Below are 17729 nucleotides of genomic sequence, written 5' to 3'. Positions count from 1 at the left end.
TCTGACATTATAACTCGCTATTGTGAGAAATATAATTACTTTCTAACGATTGCAAGTTTATATCTCGCAATTCTGTCTTTTCTCAGAATTGTGAGATTTAAACTCGCAACAATTGCGAGTTATAAAGTCCAATTTTGAGGAAAAAAAGACTGACAAGCCTGACTGAAAGTCGCAATTGCGTGTAATAGTCAGAATTGCGAGATTCTGAGAAAAATGTGTCACAATTGGAAGTTTATATCTCGCAATTGGGACTATTACACGCAATTGCACCTTTACATTGGGCAATTTCGAGAGAAAAAAAGTCATATTTGTGAGATAAAATGGCAATTATCTTTTCTATTTTTTATTCCAAGGCGGAAAACAAGCATCCATAGTTTCATGACTTTAAAGCAACTATTTGCATGAGTCCAATGGAGCAACTGAGCTGGTGAGATCTGTAGTCTGTCCTTTACTGGTCCACTAAAGCAGTGGCGGACCAGGGAAATATACAGAGCACAAATTCCCTATCTAATCAGTGCAAAAATGAGAAGTGCGTCTGTTTGAGGTTCATTTCTCTAGTTCAGCATATCCAAACATTGTATCAGACATGGAAAGGGAGTATCTATGATGAAGTCTGTGGTAAAAAAGTACTGAAAAAAAACAGGGAATACTCTCCTTTTAGGCCATTTAGTAATTGGTTTTCATTCATTTTAATTTAGTTGTACAAAACACTTATGTCAGAATCACAAGCCACATAAACCAATATGGCAAACCGTGAGCTAATAAGACCAACTTAAAAGAGCAGAGATGCCGTCTGCACGGTTTCGCAGCACTCAGGTTAAAGTGTATGTTAGTTTGTCGTAGATCAAACTTCTAAAGCAGACAAGGCTCTGCTCAGTGTTTTCCAAAACATAAAATAAACACATAAAATAAACCACAGACCCCCGTACGCACAAAAACAACGCAAAGTAGCAGGCACAATCGCAACCTGCAATGCTCCCGTGCACCCTCTTTTAGAAAAACTAAATTGTAAAACAAAAATCGATTTGAGTAGTTTCGTTGAGTCGGTTTAAACACATTTTTATCCTTCGCATTGTGATTGTTCATAAAAAAACGACAAACAAAAAACAAACTAAGTGTGGCGCACTGTTTGCTTTCGGCACGATTCATTTCTCCAATGCCGTCGACACATTCTGCCCATCCGCCTCCAATGCCTGACGCAAATACACGGAGGTCTTAAGCCAGGCTATTGACATCTGAACATCGAAGCCAACGCGTGTTTTTCTTTTCGCCGTCAATGTCATATTAGTACCCGACTTTGAGCATCTTTTTCTTTTCTGCAATGACCTCTCTTTTGTTTACACAAAAAGTTCTTAAAACACTTTATTATGATTGGTTGAAATTTCCCTCAGAGTTTCCCCTTTGTGGCTCAGCAGAGGTCGAGTGTCTTTCTATTGATGGGAAGTCAGGTGGTCTGAGCCGAAGGACTGGGGCGGAGGAAGAGGAGGCCAAAGGGATGGAGAAAGAGTTGAGGGACCCCCGTAGTTTGATTTAGCGAAGCCAGAGTTTAAGCCGAAGTGCGTCCACTCCGTTTAAATAATATCTAAACAGCCGCTTGTCCCTGACAAAGCCCAGGTTCTCATAGAGTTTCAGGGCTGATTTGTTGGTGATTTCTGTCTCTAGCACCACCTGAGGATGAAAATAAAGCATATAGAAATAATGGGCATAGCATAGGTTTCCAAACACATTCTTACATGTGAAACATAAGTGAGGGGAAAATAGAAGTTGAGGCATATTTGGAATGGCGTAGTACCACATACTCATTCACACCTGGTCACTTCATGCATTTTTAGTACTGATCGGATAGCGGATTTGTTAAAGGGGTCATATAATGGTACATGCACTTTTACAAGTTGATTGTACTGAAATGTGTGTTGGCAGTGCCTGTACACAACCATCATAAAATGATAAAAATCCATCCAGTGTTTTTGTTTTAATCTCCTTATATGTTTTTCCCTGCCTCAAATCGAGCCGTTCGAGCCTGTGACGTCACACGCTCGGAAGCCCCTCCCACGATTGTTGATTGACAGCAACGTTTCAACACAGACCCGCCCTCGCTCGTGAGCCAGCGCGGCGGACCGGCGCGGTCATTGTTGATATGCTGGAGCACTGTCTATGAGCAGAATGGCGTCTAAGCGATTGTGGTGTTCTGTTCTTGGGTGCAATAACGAACACAGCAGTCATTTTAATGTTCCTAAATCCGAACCGCTGAAGACGCAGTGGCTGAGTTTGTTTTCGAAGGGAATATTCCCCACGAGCAACGTCAATGCGTTCATGTTTGCGCGAATCATTTCTCACCAGACTGCTTTATAAACGAGGATCAGTATAAAGCTGGTTTAGCTAAGAAGCTGCTCCTGAATAAAGGATCGGTACCAGCTATTCGTGTTCCTGCTGAACCTCTAGAACAACTGAAGTGAGTAACGTTTTATTAAACTTTATATTCATATTTATATTAATCTTTGCAAATCGCTAGCTGCACGCTTCACAATGAATGCGTCTAAGGTTTACACTCAGGGTACATTACGGCTTGTTTTCTATGTACGACGTTCTCAATATAATTCATAATCCCACGTTTATACTGAACAACACGTTATGGTTATTGTGTTATTGTGTTACAAACGGTGTACGCACAGAAGAGAGGCGGAGTCAGCAAAGCTCATTATCATTTAAAGGCATATGCACTGAAACGGCGTGCTGAAAACAGAGCTGTTTTTGACCAAGTAAAATAAGTGTTTTCTTACAATACTAATGAGAATTTTTAATTAAAGTATATTACAAACTTTTAATTTAGACCCTAAAGAATCATAGTAGCTTGTACAAAAATGGCATTATATGACCCCTTTAAAACGGTTCAATTTACACTTGGCCACATAAATGGGTCTTAGCAAAATTAATATAAATCAAAGAAAAACGCTTTACATGTGGAAGGGGGAATCTCCTCAACCACCACCAATGTGCAGCATCCCCCTGGATGATGCGACGGCAGCCATATTGTGCCAGAAGCCCACCACACACCAGCTTGCTGGTGGAGAGGAGACAGGGTATATATGAAGCCAATCATGGGGATGATTAGGAGGCCATGATGATGGACAGAGGCCAAGGGGCAAATTTGTCCATGATGCCGGGGTTACACCCCTACTCTTTTCCGAAGGACATCCTGGGATTTTTAGCTATCCGATCAGAGGAAACACATGAAGAGACCAGGTGTAAACAGTCGCTTAATTGAAACATTATTTTACTTTTTTACATTATGGGTATATTAAAGTGATCAAAAGTGACAGTAACGACTTTTATAATGTTACAAAAGATTTGTATTTTAAATAAATGCTGTTCTGTTCAACTTTCCTTTTGATTCTTTCATTTGCAAAATCCTGAGAAACAAATCTATCACTGTTTCCACAAATATACTATTATATTTATATTATATTACATATATATATATATACTACAGCACAACTATTTTCAACATTGATAATAATAAGAAATGTTTCTTGAGCAGCAAAAAAACATTAGAATGATTTCTGAAGGATCATGTGACACTGAAGACTGGAGTAATGATGCTGAAAATTCAGCTTTGATCACAGGAATAAATTACATTTTAAAATATATTAAAATAGAAAACAGATATTTTAAATTGTAATAATATTTCACTATGTTGTTACCGTTTTTACTGTATTTTTGGACAAATAAACGCAGATCATAAGAGACGTCTTTCAAAAACATAAAAAAATCTCGCCGACCCCAAACTTTTGACCGGAAGTGTATTTGATTTTTTTTTTTAAATAGAGTAAAAAAAGTAATACAGTGAAATATTATTACAAATTAAAATAACTTTTTATTTGAATTTATTCCTGTGATGCAAATCTGATTTTTCAGCATCATTACTTCAGTCTTCTGTCACATGATCCTTCAGAAATCATTCGAATATGATGATTTGCTGCTCAAGAAACCTTTCTTATAATTATAATTATCAATGTTGAAAATTGCTAAATAAAAGTATTTAAGTATTTAAACTTTTGTATGGCACTGTACACATGCAGTTGCAGAATACAACCTGACGGCTTAACCTTGGATATTAATGTATCTCAATGTAATATTACTGATCTTCTATTTAAGAAAATAATATAAAAATGGACAGTAATGAGTATTATGGCATGATATTTCCTTGCTTCTCACTTTTTACTGAAAACACTATATAACATTTTTACACAAAATTAAATAAACTGCTAATTTGTATCTTAAATACTCAGCAGAATCACATTTAGCAGCATATATCATGAAAAATAGCATTAGTTTCTGAGATCCAACATCAGTACACATGACAAAATGTAGCATAAGGCAGTTTAAAACATGTATTACTATATAATAAATGTACTATTTTAAAAATAAACGTATTATACTAATTTTAAAGGAAATTCTAAGAAAGATACTTTGAATGCCAATAGCATTATTAACACAAGACTCAGAAGAAAAGCATTGTCAACCTCGTCTAGGAGAATCCATGCTTCTCTACTGTGTAGTATGTAGTAGTATTCCATTCCAAATATATCCGTAGTGTGAAATATTTACAAGATTAATCTCTTACCTCATCACAATCCCCCTCCACCATAGCATAAATGGCCTTTTTCACAAGGTTAGTGCCTAACAAACAAGTACAGCTTTTAATCATTTATAATACATTTCCACTATTACATATACCGATTGAATATGGTAAATAATACAGTATGAATGGAGAATACACATGGAACGATCGAGCTCCTTCGACACGGAAAGGCACACCATTGATTTATAGCAGTTCAAAGCATTCAGACACTAAATGTATCCATGAGCTGACACTGAAGCAGACGCGGGTCCTATAAAAAGATCCCTTCTGTTGCCATTCTGAGGTGAGGGCAACCATGCTAGCATAGCTCTTACCGATGCCTTTCCTGCGGAATTTGGAGTCCACGGCGAGCATGGCGATGTATCCTCGACGAAACATCTTCTTATGCATGTCTAGCTTACACACGATGGCACCAACACAGTCCTTCTCAACCATCGCCTGTGACACATCAAAGAAAGACTCATCAAGACACTGCAATTCATATGGTGAACTGTGCAAAACAATGACAAATATCTCTAATACTAGGCTCAAGATGAGAATTACACCACCCTGAATCCGTTCAAAACGATATAAATACACTTCAACACCGTGGAATATACCATTCTGGTACTTTTTAATAAAACCACAGGTAAAACCATGATATGGACTCGTCCACATGACCATGGTTAGATCCCGGTTTTTGTTGTGAAACTACAATACTCACCATCTGTTTAATAAAAAAATACCCTTACAAAATACTGCGGAGTGATGGTATGTCCCACTGTACTGAATGATTAATTAACCCACCCTAGTACTAACAATACTATGGTATCACATCAGTGTCAAAAATGCATGATATTATCACAGAAAATGCGTACCATGACACTTTTTGATACTCGTCTGTTATGGAAGCATACATCCTTACTCACTAACAGATTATATAAATATTAAACATCATTCTTGCAAAAGATACAATAAATAATATTTAGTGTTACAACAGTAAATAGTCATATGGTTACATCTGAATCACTTAAGCAATATGACATTTAAAAAAGGACAAACATATGAAAATACAATATATAAACAATACGATACGAATATATAAAAAATAAATTGTGTTTTGGCCATTTCATGTTTTTTGATAAACCATGGTAATATATGGTAGCATGGACATACCTTATACTTGGCATATCATTTAAATACCACGATATATGAAAAAGCTAATCAATCAGTAACATTTTATACATCACTGTAGCATGATATTACCATCACTGTATTATGGACATGTTACATTTGATTATATCAGAGATGATGTTGGGTGCTCTGATATTGATCTTTTGGTTGTTTTTTTGGGGTACTCATCTCATCTGTCAGTAGAAAATCACGGAAAATTTTCAGAAGGGTCAGAATGTGATTTAAACTGGGCATGTAGTAAAAAAAATAATTTGACAATCATTTAAAATATAATGTTTTCTTGAAGATGGTTATATGACATATAATGGGTATATGTTTAGACTCCTTTTTTTTTTGGACATGTAGGCTACTATAGTAATGCCATGTTTATGTTGAACAGTGATATCATGCTATTTTTTTATTTACATTGGAATATCATTTAAATAGCAAGATATACGAAAATACTAATCAGTACCATTTTATCCGTGTTACACATTTTGTTATGTTGTTGAATGCTTTGATATTGATTTCTTCAACACCATCAAGAATAACTGAATGACACGATACATACCAGAAAACAGAGCTGAGGCCAGTTGTGAATAAAGTACCTATAGGTATATATAGAGTAGGGCTCAGATAAGTCTTTAGTTATGAGTCGGATTATATCGGGCATCTGGAGCTCAGACTCGTATCTCACGTATCGGATGGACTCGTCGTGCTCCTCCAGCGCTAGTCTCGACATCGCCGCCACCGGAGCGCTGTCAGCCGGCGCCTGCTCTACTCGAGCCCGCTGCGGGCCCGGGCCTGACTCTGCCCCGTCCATCCGAGCCGGACCCGCCGAACCAGTCCTGCTACTTACATCATTCTCCAATCGACAAGAGCTGCTCTCCGTTATCGCCATACTATCATTGCAGTTTATCCCGTTGTTCGGCGGCGATTGGCTCTGCGTTAGATCACTACATCGTTTATTTCTCGCTAAATTGTTGTTTTCCGTGTGATCGCCCTGTGTTTCAGCGACTCCGTCCAAGTGATGATCAGAAGCGGCGTTTTGATTGTCGGACGGCCGGTGTTGCTGGACATGGTTCTGGAGGTGAGTGTGGTTGCACTGGACCCCGTTCAGCTGGGCTGTGTGGAACTGGGAGGCTGATGCATTGGGGTGCACGTTATTCTGGTTGGATTTGACTATCGCCTTATGGTCGCTGGCGTGCTGGTGTCCCTGTCCGGGGCTGATGATGTCCCGTCCCTCATCGTTGCCCAGTAAGGTGCAGCCGTCCACGGGCAGTGCTGTGATCTCGCTCGGGGATGAAGGCAGTGCGTTAGGCCCTGGCGGCACTTCAGCCATTCCACTGCATACAGTTATTATGATGACAGAAAAACGGGGTCGGAATCAGCCTCTCACAGCGAACGACGACAAAGACAGGCGTCCGTCCGGCTGCCGGTACCTGATAAATGTAGGAATAATGTCAAGTTCGTGGACTATCTCGTGTCTGTTCCTGCCATTACTCAATTCACTCCACACTTGCTTATTATGTGCCGTAAAGCAGAGCGGATGATTTACGACACTATGTCGGCGCGTGCAGTAAAGGATGCTGGGTAATGGAGTTATTATAGAAATAAAAAAACAAACATTTTGCACAGATTTAAGGTGTGTGTGCGCGCGCGTGTGTATGTACACATATAGTATATAATTTTTTTTATTAATAAATTAATAACACATTTGAGAAGTATTCGTATGAGACATTAGTCTTCTAAAAAAGCAGATCACCCCCAAACCAGGGTTAGTATTATTTATATAATATTATAGGCTAGTATTTACTAAAACAATTTTAAATGGTCTTAATTGGAATTGTAGTCAATAACACTGCCATGTTGACTTCACACGACCAGTCCTTATACATTTGTTAGCAACGTAGGTTTAAAAACAGCGGCGTTTGATGTATGCATATGTGTTATTTATGTTCTAGAACAAAACATGTAATTCTCACCACAGACTTTAATTCACTTCAAAACCGCCATTCTAAAAAGCTATAAAATTGCAGAGGAAACCCGCCAGCGCGAATTAGCCTTCCTGGTTACAAACTGTCGTAATGACTGAGATATTTCCCCCCCTCCCCCTAAAAAAATCATTTTGGACGTCCTAAACCTATTTTCCAAGAAGGGCCACTAGATGGACCTATGCACATCCAATCTTGTGTGACTTTGCTCCAGAGCATTTCAGTGTTGCAGGTTTAGTGTGTGTTTTGATCGTGACTTCATTATGTCCAGTGCGACAGAAGTAATACTCTCTAATGACATGCTGACTAATTCAACTTTAATGAGCAAAAACAATCCTAAAGGATTTAATGGGAATTTTATTTGTACATTATTTTAGTATCTTTAAGATACTATTACAGTTTTTATTAATATTCTGAATATTTCTTTATATATATATTTTCTATTTCCAGTTTAATTTTAGTTTTTTCAATAATTAGTTATTATTTAAAATATGTTTTTATTATTATTTATTTTAGTTTTTGTTACATCAAGACTTGGTAACTGACTGAAATCAAATATGTTTAAGTTTTGTATTATTTTTTCTTTGTTTGTTTTGTTTCAGTAAAGTTTATTTTATTTAAAATAATGAAAACCTTTTTATTTAATGGTTTTAGTTATCTTATCTATAATAACCCTGATTCTAACTTGGGGGGGGGGGGGGGGGGGGATCTACTAGAAACACATTCTCAATATCTAAAAAAAAAAAAACAAAAAAAAAAAAAATTATTACCAATATATATTGAAATGTCCCTAGACGATCTAAATGAATTTAATGAACGCGTATCCCACTACAATAGCAGCAAGTGTTTTGCAATACAACATAGACACAATAAGACGGCTACATTGTTCCAAACAATTTTCAGTAACACTTTATTTTACAGTGTCCTTACACACGTCACATGTAGTTACTGTTGTAATAACTATAAATTACTGTATGCATAATACATGCAACTAACTCTAAACCAAACTCTAATCTAATCTAACCCCTATAGTAATTACATGTAGTTAATTATTATTACACAGCACTTAAATGTATAATTACACACTAACACAAACACCCTAAAATAAAGTGTAACCCAATTTTCTTTTGATGTACATATAGTTAAAGACAACCAATATAAAGTATGACCCACATTTTAATACAAAAACCGATCTCAGGTATATCATCGATATATCTCAGGATGGAATTCTAATTGTTATAGAAAATCCTATTGGAACTTTGAACACATTCCTTTAGAATTAAGACTGACTAGAAAACGTATGATCGGGAATGGCTCCGGTCAGACTAAGAGGAAGAGTGTGAAACTCTCTGTGAAGCTCTTTGAATACAGACTGAAGAGGACCTTATTGGGGACTGGCCTCGGCCGTAAGATTGATCACGCTCAGTGTTCTGAGGAGCAAATCCTTGTGAGAATGCAGTCTTGCCTTGTTCTTGCAGAGACACAGCAAGGCAATCAGTCGACGTGGCAGACGATTAATCTCTCACACAATGGTTTGCTTCAGTGGAGAGCTCTTATGTGGCTCCAGCTGAACCATCATCATCTTGCCGTCTTCTCCATGGGAATTCTCCAAATGCTACTCAGCCGCTAAACATACAGAAATGACTGCTTGCTGCTCATATAAGGTGATATTAGTTTCAACATTTAGCCAAACTATAGGATAGGCGGCATAACTGATTTTCTATTGCAACAATTAAAGGCGTAAGGGTCCTTTAGTTGCGAGTTGGATGACTGGTATTTTTAAGTCTCCATTAACTGTTGGGCAGGAGAGAGACGGAGACAAGCTTAAGTGGGACCTCTATGGGTCACTTTGGAAACTAATTAAGAACCTCTTTGGATACCAGACTGGTATTTCTCTTTAACAATTGCCTTCTCTCCTTCTCTTTTTAGCCTCATCAAACAAACACAGGGCCAAAGTCCTCTTGTGAGTGAGCTCAAGGAGCCTCTATATAAACCAGCTGAACAGCTAATAGGGAAAACCGAAGCCTGAACAGCAGTAAACACTTAGGGATCCGTCTGAAGCTAAATGAAAGGACTGTTAATTGAATTTTAATTCTTCATTACTTCTTGTTAGTAAAGAAGAAAGAGCATTTGACTAAAAATGGCATTTTCTTTATATATAAAAATATAGTTAATAACTAATTGTTTTGATATAACGGAAAAAATAAAGAATATTATATTATAAATATTTATCAGGATCTCTCTGACCGATCATTCATTATACATCTGCCCATATTCAGCTAAATAAAGGAGACATACACACACTGTGAGACACTGAATATTTTATTTTGACAGATTAGAAAAACCATACAGTAAATGAAAGCTAACACTGTATGACAGCAACATTTGTCAGAGGCCACATTTCCATATAGAATATAATTTATTAGTCTCTGATCCTTTAATACCTGGAATGATTTATTAAGGCCAGTGTGCATTAATTAGATGATGTCAGAGAGCGGTGAGTCCAGATGAGACGGGGGCGTCCCCTGTTGAGTTCCAGATGTAGTATTCGGAGGAGACCAGCTCTCGTGCTAGAGGACAAAACAAAGATATAGGGTCATTCTCATTGCTGATGTAATTAAGAAAACTTATTTTCTTGTGAATTTATTTCAACATGCAATCACTGCGCATCACTGAACAGTGTTATTTTACTTTACTATATATATGCTTTTATAATATTTTGCATAATATTTTATTTTTATATTTTCTGTTGGTTTTAATTTAGTTTAAGTATACGTTTAGTTTTATAATGTGCTTTTGTAATTTTAATTAGTTTTTTTAAATGACTATATAGTTTTTGTTTTGTTTTCAGTTTTAGTTATTTTAGTTCTTAATTGAAATAAAATGAAATATACATGTTAACACTTTACAATAAGGTCCTATTAGTTATTAATTGTGGTTCTATTGGTTATTAATATTATTTATTGTTAATGTATTAACTAACAATGAGCAAAATATTACAGTACAGTAATTATTCATATTTTTTAACATTAATTAATACATTAACAATAAATAATATTAATAACCAATAGAACCACAATTAATAACTAATAGGATCTTATTGTAAAGTGTTAACATGTATATTTCATTTTATTTCAATTTGAATAGTTTTGGTTTTATTTACCAACAACAACACTGTGACTGAATCACTCACTTGTGACAATACGCGGTTTGGCAGATGAGTAAACCTGCACTGAGTGTTGGTCCACACAGCAACCAGACAGAGTCAAATCTGGCACACGGAAATAAAGCTGGAACGAATACAGTGACACCTCAACTGTTATTATGCACATTAATACAGACATCTTGTGCAATACATTGACTCTCAATATCTTATTATAGATAGAATAAATTAATTTATCCTAAATTCACCCACTTTTATATATGCAGTGAGTCCTGTGCATAGAGGGTCTGTCGGTCCAGCAACAGTCCCTGAAAAATGAATAGTCCCCTCCAGTGTTGCCTCACGAGCCTTTGGAAACTTCTGACCTGAGGAGGTACAACGACAAATGTCTATTAATTATAAATAACAAATATAGCTGCAAGCAGCAATTAATGGTCCAACCACAAAAAAAGCACAATGAGTTATGCAAGCATGGCTGGGAGTATTAGACCACAACAGTGAGTAATTACATTGTTTTTTAGATGATTTTAGTCAAAATGGCTGAAAAATCATGATTTCATGCCATCAAGTTAGTTAACGAGTTATTGAGAGCGGTTAATCAAAAGCCATTAGCATTTATTGAAATTTCATCATAAATTTTTACCACAAGGTGGCGTTGTTCTGAAACTTTTTGAGTACATTCAGGGCATGGTGCTGATGACCCATATGGAGTTTCGATATTATGCTAACGTGTTTATAAAATACAGCTTTTTATGAAAAACATTAAAAATGGCCAACGCCCAAAATGGTCGACATGGGAAAATTGGCTATCATTCGACTCAAGCATGTTGCACTGAATCAAAAGAGACCTGGTTTATGATTTTGGGGCAAATCGTTATAAGTTATAAGCAAAAAGAGGCATTTTTTATATCTCCTGACCAGTAGGTGGCGCTGAGCCGAAACGCTGCAAGTAGCCTCAGGTCATGCTTGTGATCATAGATATCCATGTCTCGTCCGCGCTGCTCAAGGGGGTAATCCATCGACCGGAAGTTGAAGTCGGCCGGGTGCCGCCATGTTGTAGCAGAACTTCACTTGCGTTAGCATTTCCATTGACTCCCATTCATTTTGGCGTCACTTTGACAGCGAATAACTTTAAATCTGAGGCGTTTAAAGACTCCATTTGTCCATTATTTATTTCTAAAGAAACACGACAATGTATAAAGTGCTCCATTACCTTCTATGTTACATTATGGCCCCGTAGAAATAGATTTAGTAAAAATAGGCTAACGATTGCGTCATAACCACTCGACTCTCTGTCGCGCTGTACAGAATTTACCGTACAGACAGCAGGAGAAGCTCGCAGGCAATCGGCGGGATGCCCGTCAAGGGAGAAGCCCGTAGATAATGAGTCCATAAAAGCAACGGAATACTTACTCCTGCTCACTCACGCCAAAGAACTCTTTGCTCAAGTTCCCCGTCTCGGCAAGATTAACGTTGGCAACTTTCACGCACAGCTACTAGAAGATTAACGTCTGTCAGACAGGTTGCTCACGTCATCAAGCTTAGTTTGAGTCGGTTTGAGTCTGCGCGTCAGGAACGGAAGTGCTCAAAAATCGCTAAAAATGGGCTTCAACTGTCTCAACTGAGCTCCAATGAGATGACTCTGTCCACTTCTTATACTGTCTATGGCGCTGCTGGCCAATGGAGGTCGACGTCCGCACCTGGCGGCCATCTTGTCACAGGCAGCTCGCTCACTCGTAACATTGTGTTTTAATGGTGCATGTACTTTTTAAATAACCATAACTTGCTCAATTTTCTACCCATTTTCAAATTTTCAAAAAAATTTCAAACCATTTTTATAATAAGTGTATAAATAAATAATCACCCAGAATTATAGCCACGTTAATAACGTTTGTAAGAAACCAAACCGTTTGTAAATCCGTCAAGATTTCAACGAGATAAGAGTATTTGTGTTCGTGCTGATCACTCATCTTACATCAGGTACCACATAGTCGAAGTCGTCATCTGATTGGTTGAATTTTATCGGATTTCCGGGGGGCGCGAGTGTCGCGTTTATTTTCGGTCCGCCGGGAAACAAAGCGCAGACGTGTGATTGCGGAAGAAAAACTGTTGTGTTTACACGAGTGACAATGAGCATTTATCAAGATCAGCTAAACGTAGGATTCTCAAAAGTAGACTCTTGAAGTTTTCTTCTCCTTCTTTGATTTTCTATGCTGACTGACTTGTTGCACGCCAGTCTGTTGTTGTGGGGACATTTCCACGCCCCGAAACGTGACGCTGAACGAAACGAACTGTAATTGGTTGTTTGAGATGTCGGTCAAACGGCCTTATGGCCGGGCCTTGGCCAAAGAAAGCTGCTATGAATTCCAGACCTTCAGCCGTCAGTCTGAAGGTCTGGCTACGCGAGACTAGGCACCACAGAGCCCGCCAGAAAGCTTGCCTGTGACAAGATGGCCGCCGGTGATGACGATAGAGACTCCGCCGTAAGACATCTAGCCTTTATTATGGATATCTATGCTTGTGATGACATAGGGTGACCAACAGTCCTGTTTTCCCAGGACATGTCCTGTTTTCACGTCCTGTCCTGGCCGTCCTGGCTGTTTTTTATAAAGTGATGAAAATGTCCTGGTTTTCAAAAAACTGATGGGAAAGATCAGCTCTACAGCAAAATATAGATGGGCAAACAAGGAGGATGAGGAAGAAAAACAGGATAAAGAGGAAGAAAACTATCAATATATTTTGTAATATTTTAAATATATAAATAACGTTTTTGTAAGTTTGTGAGAGCTATTTTTGTTCAATTTGGAGGTATTTCTTTTAGTTATTTATTATTTATATATTTATTTTTCTAATACAGAAGAGACATTATTTCTATCATTATTTCATTCATTATTTTTGAATCCTGTCATAATAAAACATGTTGAGTAACCTCTGAGAACAAATTGGGGAAAAATTGCGTTATAGCCTTTAAGGTTCAAAAGTTACTAGCATAAAAGTACCGGTAAGTACAAATTCGGACAGTTGGTGGCGCTAGAGGGATTGAGTTAGAGACTTCAAAATTGCTGTGATTAATGTACAGACTGTCCTCTATCTGTGTGCCAAATATAATGAATTTCCTGCAAGCGTTTTATAGCAGAAAAATAAAGACAAGAAGAAGAAGAAGAAGGAGGAATAAAAAAAACACTAATGCATATCATAGGCCCCAAAAATTGATAAACGCAAACATGAAACATAGAATATTAAGAATAGACATACCAAGAACCCAAACCAGTAAGTTCTTCTCTTTCGACACCTCAAGCTGTCCAGAGCTCACTTTGACCTCCACACTTCCCATTAGATTCCTGTGAGGAAGCACACACATGGACACTATAACAGCCAATGTACTTTCTATAAGCACAAAAATACAGAACCAGCTAAAGACCATAAAGACCGCCATTATAAATGTATGAGTGAAAGTGTAAATCCCAGCAGCACACCCAACACGTGTGGAGTACAAAATTACGTTTTTTACTAAAAAAAATAAACATTACTTACTTGTTGAAAAATGGAAGGTGCGCCTCACAGTACTCAAAGCTGTTTTTTACACTTTCATGGAGCTTCAAGACGACATTAATCTTTAGATGATTCTCCTCTGCCTTCAGCTGGTAGGAGCCAAGAATCGGTGGCACGGGTACCTCAAAAACAGTTATAAGCCCAAGTCAGTTGAAGACACTACAGCTTTTAGTGTGTGCATATACCATAATGAGAGACAATTAAAGTTATTTTACTGTATTTGTTATCAAATAAATGGAGTCTTGGTGAGCAAAAGAGACTTTAAAAAAAGAAAAAATGTAATCTTGCCAACCCAAACTTTTGAACGGTAGTGTAGATTTAGGGCCCTGTTTACACCTGGAATTAAGATGCATTTTGGTCGATCGGATCACAAGTGGACGGCGCTAAACACAGGAGTGAACGGGGTCTAAAACATTTTGAGCTTTTCCACTTTCGACCACTTCCAGACGTAGTCGAAAACGCATTTGACCGGATTGCTTTCGTAGTGTAGACGCTCGTGTGGTCGCCTACTCTCCGCTTACTGAGCTAATGCATAAACATTATGGGAAGCACGCTAGCCAGACGGGATTTAAACTTTGTCGGCTGAAGACCCAAGTTTGGTTTGAAGACGAAAAACGTACCAGGCACAATCTTCTCTCACCATTCCTGATTTCTAACACAAACTCGGATGGTCTTGTGGCTGTCAGAGCAGAAAGGAAAGCTGTTGCTCTCCACACGTTTTTCTGTCGTCTCCGGTCACGGTGAGCTTATTTTGTCCATTATTAGATCAACAAATATTTTTAAAAAAAACATACATTTACCCGCCCACAGACCCTCCCCTCGAAGAAATCAGGACAGAAGTGGACAAAAGAGACGCATTAAAACACCGGGTATGCGTCTCCCTCGTCTACTTAAGATCCGATCAACCAAAACTCATCTTAATATCAGGACCTTAAAGTTGTGAAAAACTATTAAAATACAGACTATTGCTAGACTAAGCTCTACCTGTGAGGTGTAGCTACAGAGTCTGAAAAGCTCCAGAGGTGGTGAGAAAGGGAATTTGTATGGCCCTGAAAAGGCGGAACCGTCATTCTCATCCACACTGCAGGCAGTGAGAATGCTTGCGTCCAGAGACGTCACACAGGGATGGACAAGGATGTCCAGCAGGGGTGAACCGTTGGGTGGGAGCGTGAGGGTGACGGTCACATTGGGCAGAACACCTTCAACCTCACACTGAAAAACATGAAGTAACAACTGTAATGCAAGTTTAATAACAAAAATCAAACTACAAGTTAAGCATAAAGGACGGGGACTAACTTTGCACATGACCATGCCGTATACATCCCAGAGATCCTGTCGACTGCTCTTGCCGTACTGCATGGACCTCACCTTCTCGGAAAGGGCCACACTCACTACCGCCCTGCCTCGATGGACCCCTGCCTTCCAGGCTGGTTGTTTCTGAGCCCCCCCTGGGCTTGGAGACACAGCGACAGGCACCGATCCAGCTGGAGGAGGGGTGTCCAGTGGTCTCCCCAAAGGGCAAACCTGCAGAAGCAAAGAAGGAAGGGCAGCCAAACGGGAGGCCAGCACATCAGGCTCTGGTTTACCTCCAGGGCCACAAAGGAAATCCTGCAGGCCTGACAAAAGAGCTAAGCCCTGAGAGACTGAGGCCAGGCTGGGGAGAGGAGGCCGAGGTTCAGGGGCTGCTTCCACCAGAGGAAGGCAGGCTAGGATTAGCGCTCCCTGAGTTACGATGAGAACGGGCCAGAGGGTTCTCCCTCCTGAACCATCTACACGGAGTTCCACTGCCGGCGAACGGTGCTGACGGGCACAGTCGTCCCGTGCGTCTACGTAAGGTTTGTCAGCATCCACCAGGCCCAACTCTGTCAGCAGAAGCTGGGGTACGACGCGGTCCTCCGGAACAGACACATACTGAGCTCCAGCCAAGGATTTGGCACGGAACTCAACTGTTGGGAATCGTCTAAATGAAAAAGAAAAAGAAAACAAAACTGAATAGAAAAGTAAAACAGAAAAATGGCTGTTTAAAAAAGCATCCAATCGTTTCACTTAAACTGCTGTAGTGTGTGCTGTGCATAGATTTTTTTATTCATGGAAATCCCAGATAACTGAAATTCACAAGCAAATAATCAAAATTGACCATTCTTTATTTATGTAACTTTGCAGTATGTACTATAAATAAACACCTTTTTTTAAAATTCATGTGCCCTCGTAATCTTTAATCAAAATAACTACCCCTCCCTCTTGCAGTATCTTCTCTTCTCTGATGATGTGTTTATTGGCACGAGGGCGGGATCAACCTGTCACTCACATGAGATCGACCAATAGCAAACCACAACGATCTAACAATCCAATCAATTCCCAATGGACAAAAAAAAAATGTCAACATTTTTTCTTATTCAATAAGACGTTTCACTCGGATATACATCACAATAGGAAAGAAAAGTCTATAGCAACTCCAATTTCATGACAACTTTAAAGTTTTAAACAGTAGTATGCTAAACTGTTCTCACACATATAAATTCAATCCAGTGAGTAGCATCTATCACATTGGAAATAAATGGAACTACTTTTCATTTCAATTCAAATGTGTCAAAAATAGATATTTTATCTGTCCAATTAAATAATTAGTTAAAACAGAGATATGTACAGGTAACCTAGATAGGAAAAGGAAGATCATGCTGAGAATATTGCATTGGGTTTCCATGAAGTTGTGCTTGGTTGCATACTGCACATTTTTGGCAAATGTAGTATATCATCCATACAGAAAATCAATAAAAGCAGTAGCCTACGTTAGTATGCCATTCTAAACAACAACAAAAAAAGTAATAGACAGTATGCAGTACATACTACACAGTATGCAAAAAGCTGTATGCTAATATTCCATCACAGACAGTGTCCTTACCTGGAAAACCGAACCTTTACAGATTCACCCTTCTCGTGTGAGACAACCCATAGTGCTCGTATACTCATGCTGTTGTTTATGTCCCTATTGATGAGTGGGAATAATCTAACATGCCAAACATCTAGCGAAGTATGCAATTATTATCTCACTAGGTAAGCCGATTTTTTTTTATTTGTTTACAGTTCAACACTGAGTAAACTTAAGATACATGTTTAAAGAACAAATAAATAAAAGAAAAATAAAGGAACTCGCAACTGTCATGTGTTATTCCCATCTGACAGCTTTTTCTTCCTGTTTGCCAGTCATCACGTGACGTTTTGAGGC

General features: G+C 38.5%; 2 protein-coding genes across 2 annotated transcripts; both read right to left on the bottom strand.

The window, feature by feature from the left end:
• Nucleotides 1–827: 827 nt before the first annotated feature.
• Nucleotides 828–7338, bottom strand: naa30 (N-alpha-acetyltransferase 30, NatC catalytic subunit). The gene is made up of 4 exons (XM_056245484.1): nt 6366–7338; nt 4957–5080; nt 4625–4680; nt 828–1668 (listed from the first exon to the last, which is right to left on the bottom strand). The coding sequence occupies exons 1-4, from the start codon at nt 7134–7136 to the stop codon at nt 1531–1533; spliced, it is 1089 nt and encodes a 362-aa protein (XP_056101459.1). The 5' UTR covers nt 7137–7338; the 3' UTR covers nt 828–1530.
• A 2754-nt stretch (nt 7339–10092) lies between these two features.
• Nucleotides 10093–17663, bottom strand: ap5m1 (adaptor related protein complex 5 subunit mu 1). The gene is made up of 8 exons (XM_056245483.1): nt 17406–17663; nt 15800–16463; nt 15488–15715; nt 14486–14625; nt 14207–14292; nt 11204–11316; nt 10982–11078; nt 10093–10358 (listed from the first exon to the last, which is right to left on the bottom strand). Exons 1-8 carry the CDS (start codon nt 17471–17473, stop codon nt 10276–10278), a joined length of 1479 nt encoding a protein of 492 aa, XP_056101458.1. The 5' UTR covers nt 17474–17663; the 3' UTR covers nt 10093–10275.
• Between the last annotated feature and the right edge of the window lie 66 nt (nt 17664–17729).

The sequence above is a fragment of the Rhinichthys klamathensis genome, unplaced genomic scaffold (genome assembly GCF_029890125.1).
Source record: "Rhinichthys klamathensis goyatoka isolate OS25496 unplaced genomic scaffold, OSU_Roscu_1.1 h1tg000032l_1, whole genome shotgun sequence".
Classification (NCBI taxonomy): domain Eukaryota; kingdom Metazoa; phylum Chordata; class Actinopteri; order Cypriniformes; family Leuciscidae; genus Rhinichthys; species Rhinichthys klamathensis.
Note: the sequence above shows the minus strand (reverse complement) of the source record. Positions and strands in the feature narration are given on the sequence as shown.